At 43.2% G+C, this 11,083-nt stretch overlaps 1 protein-coding gene across 2 annotated transcripts in view; it reads left to right on the forward strand.

Annotated features, from left to right (window-relative positions):
• LOC129363377 (glutamate receptor ionotropic, NMDA 2B-like) overlaps nucleotides 1-10,460 on the forward strand; it is a 159,217-nt gene extending 148,757 nt beyond the window's left edge. For both annotated transcript variants that reach the window (XM_055035460.1, XM_055035459.1), the window contains exon 17: nucleotides 820-10,460. In XM_055035460.1, coding sequence (XP_054891435.1) covers nucleotides 820-3,081 — 2,262 coding nt within the window. In that variant the 3' untranslated portion in view covers nucleotides 3,082-10,460. The remainder of the gene's footprint in view (nucleotides 1-819) is intronic.
• The last annotated feature ends 623 nt before the right edge of the window (nucleotides 10,461-11,083 follow it).

Raw genomic sequence — 11,083 nt, forward strand, 5'->3', positions numbered from 1 at the left:
ACTCTAATAAAACGTAGAAGGAATAATTAATGTTTATTTATTAGGTTGATAAGCAAACTTTTATTGCCTGACATATTTATTTTTTCAGCACCAGTCTTGAAATATTTCTTTAAGTGCTGCTGGTACTTTAAGAAATAGCCACTTAACGTTTGTGTTATCCTCAGCTATGTGTCTAAGGAATAACTGGAGTGCTAATTAAAGAAGCATACTCCTGTTTGAAAAAACAGAAGATCTGAACCAAAGTAGGCAGACGATTACAATTATTTCATACATGTATTTACTTTTCAGATTTAGGTTGGTGCTAACGGGGCAGTGCTGGAAGAAAACCTTTTTAGGGGCCTCTAAAGACTCAATATTGGGCTTGAGGTTCATATTCCAGACCTTGAAAATACAGAGTGTTTATGTTTCAGAATGATCCAGTCAAAGTCCAGACCTAATCCAGCGAAGATACTTTTGCAAGACACTGTACATGCAAAAATTTTGATTATGCAAATGGTGGCCAGAAGCACTGTATCATAGCTGTGCAAGAATTGTCAATCGGTGAGTTGGTGGTTCAATCCCAGCTCCATCCGCCTCTGTCGTTATATCCTTGGACAGCTCACTGCTGGTGATGGTCAAAGTGTCCGGCGGTATCTTGCCTCTGTCAGACTGCCCCAGGGTTACTGTGGCTATTATCCATTGAATGGGTGAATGACTGAAAGTAGTGTGAAGTCCTTTTAGGTCTTCTGGACTTGATAAAGCACTATACAAGAACAGGCCATTTACCATTAAAGTGCAGCACTGACAATGCTTCTCCTTCTCCGTATCTCTTTTCTACAGGGAATATACAGCTGCATACATGGGGTCCAAATCGAAGAGAAGAGCAGCTCTGCGTTGAACTCCCCATCAGCCACCATGAACAACACCCATTCAAACATCATGCGCCTCCTACGCACTGCCAAGAATATGGCCTCCCTGTCGGGGGTGAACGGCTCGCCGCACAGCGCCCTGGACTTCATCCGTCGAGACTCTTCTGTTTATGACATCTCGGAGCATCGCCGCAGCTTGGCTGGCCATTCAGACTGCAAACCTCCTTACATGCCTGAAGACAACATGTTTAGTGATTACATCAATGAAGTGGAGAGGACGTTTGGGAACCTTCATCTCAAGGACAGCAATTTATACCAGGATCACTATCTACACCACCATGGTTCAACCCCAGGGCTCACTGGTCCTCCTCCCAACAGACCCCACAGTTTGGGCAGTGCTAGTTCTCTGGAGGGTGGCATGTTTGACTGTGACAGCCTGGGTGGGGGAGTGGCTCCTATTTTCACCACCCAACCTTGCTCAGCTCTGACCCACAGGAACATGAGCAAGTTTGACCTGTTGTCTGGACAGACTCCTCCCTCAGGCCAGAGCTTCAAGGGAGGACTGCCTGATGTCTATGGGAAGTTCTCCTTTAAAGGTGGTGCCTCAAGCTCCACTTACATTCCGGGACCTAGCTACTGTGGGGGGAGAGGAGACGATGATGGAAATATACGCTCAGATGTTTCAGACATTTCCACACACACTGTAACATACGGAAACTTGGAGGGTAATGCCAAGAAGCGCAAACAGTACCGAGACAGCTTAAAAAAGAGGCCGGCCTCTGCAAAGTCCAGACGGGAACTGGACGAAATTGAGCTGGGTTATAGGAGGAAACCCTACCACATCAGCCACCACCACTACCACAGCCAACGCTCTGCCTCCCCGCCACTATTGCCCTCTGAACGCAAGCGAGGGGGTGGAGGAGGAAACGGCAATGGGAACTCTTACCTCTTCAGGGAAAAGGAGAGTGTTCGGGACTTTTATCTTGACCAGTTTCGTCCCAAAGAGGGGGTCCCTCAGTGGGAGCATGTGGACTTGACAGAGGGTCCTGGAAACAGAGATGGAGGAGTGCCAACATGCACCTCCTTGGTGCCAGTTGAAGACTTTCTGAAAAGCAAACCCAAGAAGTCTGACTCAAAGGGTGGGCCAGGGTCTGGATTGACAGGGGGAGAATGGGAGTGCAGGAACTGTCGAGCTAGTGGGGGCAAGCAGATGTCCATTCATGGAGGAGGTGGTGGGTATTCAAGTGGCATGGGCTGTGGGTCCTCAGCTGGTGGCAGCCGCCCGAGCTCTGCAACCTGCATGCGTTGTGAGGGTTGTAAAAAGACAGGAAACCTTTACGATATCAGTGAGGACAATAACCACCCCTTGGAACAAATGGGGGGAGGGAAAGGCGGGGGAGGAGTGGGAGGTATGACCGCAGGTCCTCAGGCTCAATCTCAGGCCCAGCAGAGGAGAAAGAGTGGAGGATTTGGGAAGCAGCTAAGGCGTCAACATTCATACGACACATTTGTTGACCTCCAGAAAGAAGAATCAGGTGGAATGGGAAGTCTAATGGGAGGCTTAGGGGGAGGCATGGGTGGACCTGGGATGGGAGGAATGCTGCCCCCACCAAGGAGTGTTAGTTTGAAAGAGAAAGAACGCTACATGGAAGAAAACAGCCCCTTTGCACACATATTTGAACGCCATGGGGGCTCAGAAAGGGAAAGGGACAGAGACCCATTGTTTTATGGAGGTGAGAGCCAAAAAAGCTCTGGTTCCCCATTTGGACTGTTCAGAGGAGGTGAGGGCCTCCACCGCCGCTCCATTGGAGAGAGAGACATGAGAGACAGATCTTTGATGGAAGGTGGAGGTGGGGCAGCATTCTCTTTATCCAAATCTCTTTACCCTGACAGGGTAAACCAAAACCCCTTTATACCCACCTTTGGTGATGACCAGTGTCTGATGCATGGAGCCAAACAATATTACCTGACAAAGCAACAGCAGCAGCAGCAACAACAACTTCCCCAAAACAGCAGAGGTGACTTCAGGAGTCAATTGAGTGCAACGTCATATCTGCCAGCATCTGCCACAGCTGGGGGGATGTCCAATGTGCCCCCCCGGTTCCCAAAAGAGCTCAGTCTTGGTGGGATGAACCATCACGGGTCTATGTTGGCAGTCGGACCCCCACGTCCCTTCAATGGAAGCAATGGCCATGTGTACGAGAAACTCTCTAGCATTGAGTCTGACGTGTAAGAGACAAAGAGGAAGAAGGAGGAGCGCATCAGAGGTTCAAAGTGTTTGGAGATCAGGGGTATTTCTTAGAACTAAATGGACACAAAGCAGCTTAAGATCATGGTGGCACAAAGATGACTTAAAGAGGGGTCAAATGAGTGGCAAAGGCAAAACAGGTAGAGACTGTTGTACAAGATAGAGAATGAAGATGGGAATAAAATATCAGGACATCCTTAGGGGGTTAAGGATGCTAAACCTCTCTTAAAATGGCCAAAGCTATTCTACTTTTACATCCACATACAATCAATCAACATTGTCTTTAATCTCACAAAAGCCCTACACTTCAACAAGTTCCATCCTCATAGCCACTGGTGTGCTAGAAGTCACTGTGCGTAATTGATATCTTGACAAAGCATCACCTTGTTTTAGTTTTCTACAGGGGCCACAGTTTGAGGGCTCCTGTTGGGTGCTTGTGAGGAACCACAGCAAGAGTGGCTACGGGAGAGACCTGCCCATGTACCCCTGTGACAATTTAGAGATTAGACGTCGTCACATAAGCGAGAGCCACAACACAGCCTGTCTTGGACATCTCTCCCTGAACCCTTACCCACTCCTCTTCTTCTCCGTCCCAACTTCTCCTCCGTATCTTTGACACCTCAAGAGCTGTTTGCTGATGAGAAATACAATCATGAATGATAATAAGATATTCTTATAGAAAAACAGGGTACACGAACAACAATAACGTTGTGAATAACAAAGACATTCATGCTGTTTATGGTAACTCTGCTTGTGAGACCAGACCTTTTGTTTTATATTCTGTTGGTATAGTATTTGACTATTCTCTAAATATCTGTAGTGGTTGTGTTCCATTTGCTCCTGGTGATGCCAGGAAGATTGTTCTTGGTTCGACCAACAAGCCAGAAAGACTGAGTCTTTTACTCCTGTGTTTTCTTCTGTTTTCTGTAGAATATTTTACTCCATGACCATTCGTGTATGTGCTCCAGGATTTCAAAGACACATTTGGAGTTGGGAAATTCTTGATATTTTAAGACATTCCTAATAATCAAGCACGCACATGCTTCAAAACACACACAGTTTCTTTTGTTTCTCTTCAGTTTTTTTTTTTTGTCAGTCTGAACTCGTGTTACTGTGAAGAACAACGTTTTCACCAGAAGCTACTGAGAGGAAGGACGTGCCTTAAAGGTCTCCAGTGGAAGTGTCCTCCAGTTCACACACAGCTGCACCAGAACAGACCAGCGCTCATTCAGGCTGCCCCGTGTTGCCGTCACATATGAGCCAAACCCGCTGCAGAAATTCGACAGCGGGCTGCTGATGATGATGGTTTCCATACAAGACGCTGTTTTGAGATCTTTTATACCTTCGTAAAAATATTTCATATGTCAGGTATGAATGGTGTTTTATGAACCAGACGTAATCAGGATGTCCCACTGTTACTAATAAGCTGATGTGTCTCAGTTCATAGCAACGGAAGCCTATAGACCACCTGTTTTATCCATCCTGCACAACACCTGTCACTTGGTTCTTGCTAGCACTCCTTCACATCACACCAACAGTCTGGAAGGTTCGCACAGAAAGCTTCGCTCGGACATTGTGTAAAACCAACATTATGCACTGTCACTTATGCAGACCTGCTACAATAAAGTTGTAGAAGAAGCTGGTATAAAAGGCAGGGTTGAGGAACTGGCTTGGCACCGGGAAGGCAGCTGCTTTGCAAAAGATTGTTTTTCTTTTTTACTCCGACTGTTGTAGATAGTCTTTAGCTAAAGAGGCCTCATTTATTGCACAGGACATTTTACTCAGTGTAGGTTCAGGCACTCAGTAGACATGCCTTATGATCCCTCACCCCAAGTTGATGACTCATCATGTACAGACTTCAGAGGCTTCTATTAGTTATTTGAAGGTCCGATCTATGATTGGTTGGTGTCACAAGTTCAAGGGCTGAGAGTTATCACACAGGAGTACTGGCCACAGAGAGGACCTACCGGACTGTGTGTCAAATGATTTTTTGTAATTATGTCACACCCCAATATAAAAGCACTCATGCAATAGGTTGATATGTGTGTTTGTGCGTTTGAAGAGAAGCAGACCATTATTCAACAGTAAGTGCTTTCTTTCCCCCTAATCACGCTGTTAAATATTCATTACTTCAACAGCCTCTACTCCCTAACTCCTCGGATAACACTGAGACTGATCGAGTTAGCCTTAAATCAGATGCACCCTCCCTCCCACACACACACCCCAAGACACTCCTAATAAATAACTTGGGATCTCTGGAATTTTTATACACATTTTGGAAGTTCAGGTGACCCAAACTCAGCAAGGCGGAAGAAGGGTTTAACGCAGAAATTAATGGCCAGTTAGGATTTTTGAAGTGAGGCTCTGTGATGTTATCAAGAGTAGCTTCTTTAGCTGCACAAGAAAGATCCGTTATCGCAGCGAGTTAAGTAGAACAGGGAAGAAGGTGTGACACGTCAGACACACGGCAGTTTCAACAAAAGTCTTCCTGCAGATTCGACGGTACAGCTGCCAGCTCCATCACTAGTTAAGCCAGAGTGCATCGCCTATTTTCAGCATACGGAAAAATCATAGGCATTAGCTACAACATGAATAGTAGGTGCTACAAAAATGCCACGGCAACGATCCGGTGATAACATTACTTAATTTCACGCGACACCATGCAAAGGCTCTGTTTGCTTGGAAAATTCACTCATGCTAAATACTTGGAGCGGCTCCAACACATGGGCAGTCTGACCTACTTTTTGATTATTTCAGCTTGGGATTGTTTAGCCTCTAGGGGGCGCACTTAGACCATTTATAGAGCGTTACATGTTAAGCCCAAGATGGTCAGACAGAAAAAAGTTGATGACAGAGCATATTAATATACCTTATCCCTAAATGGGACGCCACACAGTTTGCCCCAGCATACGTCTATTTTGCAAACATAAAATGTGTTTATTTCATCCGCGTTAGACAGCTGTGACATACATTTCTTTTGATAAACCAAAATAATATCAGCCTTTAATTAGCGGAAGACTCGCTGCTAATAATAAACAGGTTAGATCTGCTAATATAGTGTTTTGTTTTATTCATTGGAACGTTTTCTGGACATATTTCTGGCTCAAATCCGACCATTTCTTAGCCTTTCTATAAAGCGACTGCAACACGACGTTTTTCTGTCACAGCCAGTGCTAACTTTACAGAGCCTCGCTTCAAAAACCCAGAACTGCCCCTTTAGGAACATGAGAGACGTCGATTTGGGCATCAGTGTCAGCATTAGTACGTTCGATCTTTTTTGTGTAAATAAATATATATTTAAGAATCTTTTCACTTTGTACAGTAAAACAGACAGACAGGATGTAACTTTCAGTATGTTTTACAATTTAAGAAATAAAGCTGTGATAAAAACTCATAAAATCAACAAAAAAAAAGAATAAAAATATGCAAAATATAGAATAAGACACAAATATTACTAATCATAAGTGATATAATTGAACCTTTTTATCTTTTTCTTTAAATCTCATGTTTACTTGATTATAATAGTTTTACCAATACGGATTATGTTAAGAGTTCAGAATTTTTTTAATTATTATTATTTTCTCTAAATTGTTGCAAACTGAGGATAATTTACTGTAGGTGTAGACGTTTAGTGATTAAAAAGGGAAAGCTTAGTTTTAGGAGTCTATGTTAAGTTTCCCTTGGATTGTGTTAGACTCTATCTTTTTAAGATAAGCTCTTTCTCCATGCTTCTCGGCATAGATTCAATTATCTAAACATTTATGATACGATATTACATGTATACAGAGGTGATATTTGCATATAGAGGCAGCAGTGTCTTGTGACCCTTCGTTTCGAAGCAGCCATTCTCGTTCAAAGGTTTCTGAGGCGTTTGTGTTTCTTGTTGCCCATTTTTTTGGGGACTTGGGCTCTAAACGGTAATTGCACACAGAATTTAGAGCCATCATCGGCCCGGCCTATCCTGCTCCCTCTCTTTGTTTGGGATAGACATCACTGTGGTAATGGAAGATTACACACACACACTTAGGCACACCGGACGTTTTTCCAATGTTGATGTTGCTGAGAGTTTCGGTGAAATATTGTGGAGAAACCAACCCAAGCCGAAGTGCAGATTCATCTCCATCAGAGTGCGGCTGAAATGCATTTGTGCAACCCCTTATTAAAAGGTGAAACATTTGTTCCGTCGTGTCTCATTTTGTGCAGGCTTTCCCCCCGCTCCTTTATTTAAACTCGCGTTGCTAAACTGTGTTACTTGACAGCCTAACAGCCCTAAAATGTTTCGTATTCTCGTTCATTTTATCCATTTTGATTTATTTACTTATCTCAGGTCTTTTTATTGATGTGTCTCAGCTCTTTTGTGTGATCCTCTGCATTAGAGAGAGAGAAACGGCTTCATTAATTTGCAGCGGGTGCATGTGGGACGCCATGCATTCGGAGATGATTTTTCTCCTCCTTATTTTGTGTGGCTCTAATTCCAATAAGTCTGTGTAATCTTCTCCAACACCCCGAGAGAAGAAATTCATCTCTCCACTGTTGTTTTTTCTTTCTTTCTTTCTTCTTTTCTCTCTAACTGCTTTCGTGTCCACGGGGTTGATTGAAAAGTGAAAAATGTATCAGTGTGCACATAAACTCTGTTAGCGGTCCATTTTCTCCCCCCTCTGCAAGGCACTGAAATAATTCAAGTCATTTGCAATAAACAGCACAACCAAACAATGTTCATATTGTACTCTAAATATGCTAATTTATCAGCTCTTGTTTTACAAGAGCAGGGTAGTTAGGTAGGGCTAGTTACTGTCAGGGTGGTTAGCTAGTCCTAGCTAATGTTAGGGTGGTTAGCTAGGGCTAGCTAACATTAAGGTGGTTAACTTGTGCTAGTTAAAGTCAGGGTGATTAGCTAGTCCTAGCTAATGTTAGGGTGGTTAGCTAGAGCTAGCTAACATAAAGGTGGTTAGCTTGTGCTAGCTAATGTCAGGGTAGTTAGCTAGTCCTAGCTAACGTCAGGGTGGTAAGGTAGGGCTAGCTAACATCAGGGTGGTGAAATAGGGCTAGCTAACATAAAGGTGGTTAAATAGGGCTAGCTAACATAAAGGTGGTTAGCTTGTCCTAGCTAACGTCAGGGTGGTTAGATAGGGCTAGCAGACATAAAGGTGGTTAGCTTGTGCTAGTTAAAGTCAGGGTGATTAGTTAGTGCTAGCTAATATCAGGGTGATTAGCTAGTCCTAGCTAACGTCAGGGTGGTAAGCTAGGGCTAGCTAACATTAAGGTGATTAGCTCGTCCTAGCTAACGTCAGGGTGGTTAGATAGGGCTAGCTAACATAAAGGTGGTTAGCTTGTGCTAGTTAAAGTCAGGGTGATTAGTTAGTGCTAGCTAATATCAGGGTGATTAGCTAGTCCTAGCTAACGTCAAGGTAGTAAGCTAGGGCTAGCTAACGTCAGGGTGGTTAGCTAGGGCTAGCTAACTCTGTTGAGGTGTACCTGATACTGTTAAAACATGAGATTTTCACCCCTACAGCTCAGGTGAAGCAGATTAACTCGGGCTTGTCAGGAGTCTTTATTCCCCCTTAAGGCCAAATTGGGCCCAGTCTCCTTTTTTTGCAAAAGAGCATGTCGCATCGCATTTGGGTGGCGAAGGGCAAAACACTGTGTCCCCTCTTTCCCCAGTGTTGACACACGAAGAAGAAGTAGTAGTGGCTGTGACACGCGTATGAAAGATGTTTTTTTTCCCCTTTCTATCAGGAACAAAGACCGGAACAAGGGGAGAAAAAAAAAACGGGTGTCTGGTGACATTCACTTTCCCGACTTTGAAACTGCTTGTGTTTATTTGAAAACAGAAATAATAATGACAACAAAAAAATGAGTCAGTCATGTGATTTCATCCCATGCAGACAGGAAGAATTCAACTGTGATATTACAGAACTGATTGTTCTGAACCTTTATGTAACTCAGCAGTTCGCACTCTCATCAGTTTCTCTCTGTTCACTGAAAACATTTTTTCTGTTCCCCTTCATGTTTTAGTTACAGACGTCCGTGTGTGTTTGTCTGGGTATACTGTGCCTTGCAGAAGAATCCGTGGCTCTTAAACTTTGTCGCATGAAACTGCAATACCTTTTACTGGGATTTTATCTGATAGAGCGAGTTGAAGTTGAATTGGGGATCTGCCAAATTTCTAAGAAAAATCATCCATAGTTTTCGCCTCTATTCAATATCTACGTCTGATTACTTTTTGTTTATTGCGGCATATCGAAGAGGAAAATGGTTTTCAAACATTTCCTCAAATAAAAGGTTTTTTTTCTGTTTTTATTTAAGCGTGTCAAAGGAAACGTGGTTGAATGCAGCAAAGTGTAAAGAATTTTCTTTTAGAAGTAAAGATCTGAAATGTTGACATAACTGCTTTGAGCCACATCTACTCTGACACCCCTAAATAAAATAATTTCTCTTATTTTTTCAGAGATGGGATCAAATTACACTCTGGGGATGCTACTGGTTTTCATTTGAAGTTAAGTGATTGTGTTATTTTTTTTTAGGGGGATCAAAGAAAAGGGGTCTGAATTCAAATTTATACCACATTTATTTTTGGGAAGTTTTTTTTTTTTTTAACTATATATAAATTCCCTTCCACTTTGACAATTATACCTGGCTTTGTGTCGATTTATCACATAAAACCCCAAAATGTGTTAGAGTTTAAGGGGTCGGGATACTTTTCAATGTGCTGTATGTGTACTATCTCTTGATACTGCTTCATATTGATGCACATCAAATTTTCTACTCAACTGTGTACAGTTCTGTTCAATATTCCCGTTTTCCATCTTCACCCGCTGTCGTTCCTGAGGTGTTTCCTCGGTGTCGCATAAGGGGTTGCAACGCAATGCTTTTCCCAAAGCGAGACGAAGTCGCCGAAACCCACCGAGACCGCGTCACTCGACCACAGTGACCGCGGCTGGCGGAAGGGTAACATACGAGTAGTGTCATCATCATACACAGAACATTTGCTCCTGGCCGTCGTTTTCTCTTTTTCTTGGCCGTTTTCTTTGAAATAATGCCAAAATTTTTACAGCAGAAAAAAAAAACACAAAAACAGCTAATTGTATAGGTTCTGTATATACCAAATACTGGGGGGGAAAGTATTTACCTTCACCTTTTTTGTATTAAAAATGATTGACGTATTCTCAATAGCAAATTTAACCATGTCATGACAAAATTGCAAAAAAGGAAAAAAAACAAAAGCATCATTAAGGTACTTCTAATAAGGATAATGCCGATATCTACCATTATAAGTGCTGAAATAAGACTATTCTTTCTCTTTGTACATGATGAACAAAATGAAGTGTTGAGTATTAATAATAAAAGTATAAGTTTCAGATGGATGGCAGTGAGTTTTTTCTTGTTTGTTTCTTTTTTTTTAAATCCCTTCACTTGTTTGACTCTGCATGTCATTTGAAATGATTCATAATGTCTTTCATCAGGCGTCTTTGTGCTTTGTGTGAGCAGCACACACAACCTGTGTGTGATGCTGCCACACACAGGTTGGCGCTCTGCCGCTCCAGGCCCGCAGGACTTCCTGCAGGAGCAGAACACGACTGGAGAGGGCCGCCCGAGAAACCGCAGCCATATGGTGACGGTGCGGAGGGGCGGCTGTGGTCGGGGCCTGTCCCCCTCCGTGACCCACACTGCTGCTGGCGCTCCGCTCGAGCTCATCTGAGGCCCTCCAGCTCCTCCGGGTTCTGGCACCCTTAGCCGGTACGACAACAACCCTCTCTCAAAACGTCAAAGTTTGGCTTTTATTTATTTTGTAAAAAAAAAAAAAGTACATATTTGTTCTTGAGACGTGTTATCTGTGAAAAACGATTTTATCTCCTCCGCTTTATTTCAGTGCGAACTGGAAACAACCAATCAGAGCCAGGAGGCAGGTCTTAAAGCTGTCAATCAATCTCATATACATGCTGCTCACAATCCTTTATCCTTCAAACTTCTCCCTTTTTCTTTGCTG

Source organism: Poeciliopsis prolifica, unplaced genomic scaffold (assembly GCF_027474105.1).
Source record: "Poeciliopsis prolifica strain line A6 unplaced genomic scaffold, Auburn_PproV2 SCAFFOLD010, whole genome shotgun sequence".
Lineage (NCBI taxonomy): Eukaryota > Metazoa > Chordata > Actinopteri > Cyprinodontiformes > Poeciliidae > Poeciliopsis > Poeciliopsis prolifica.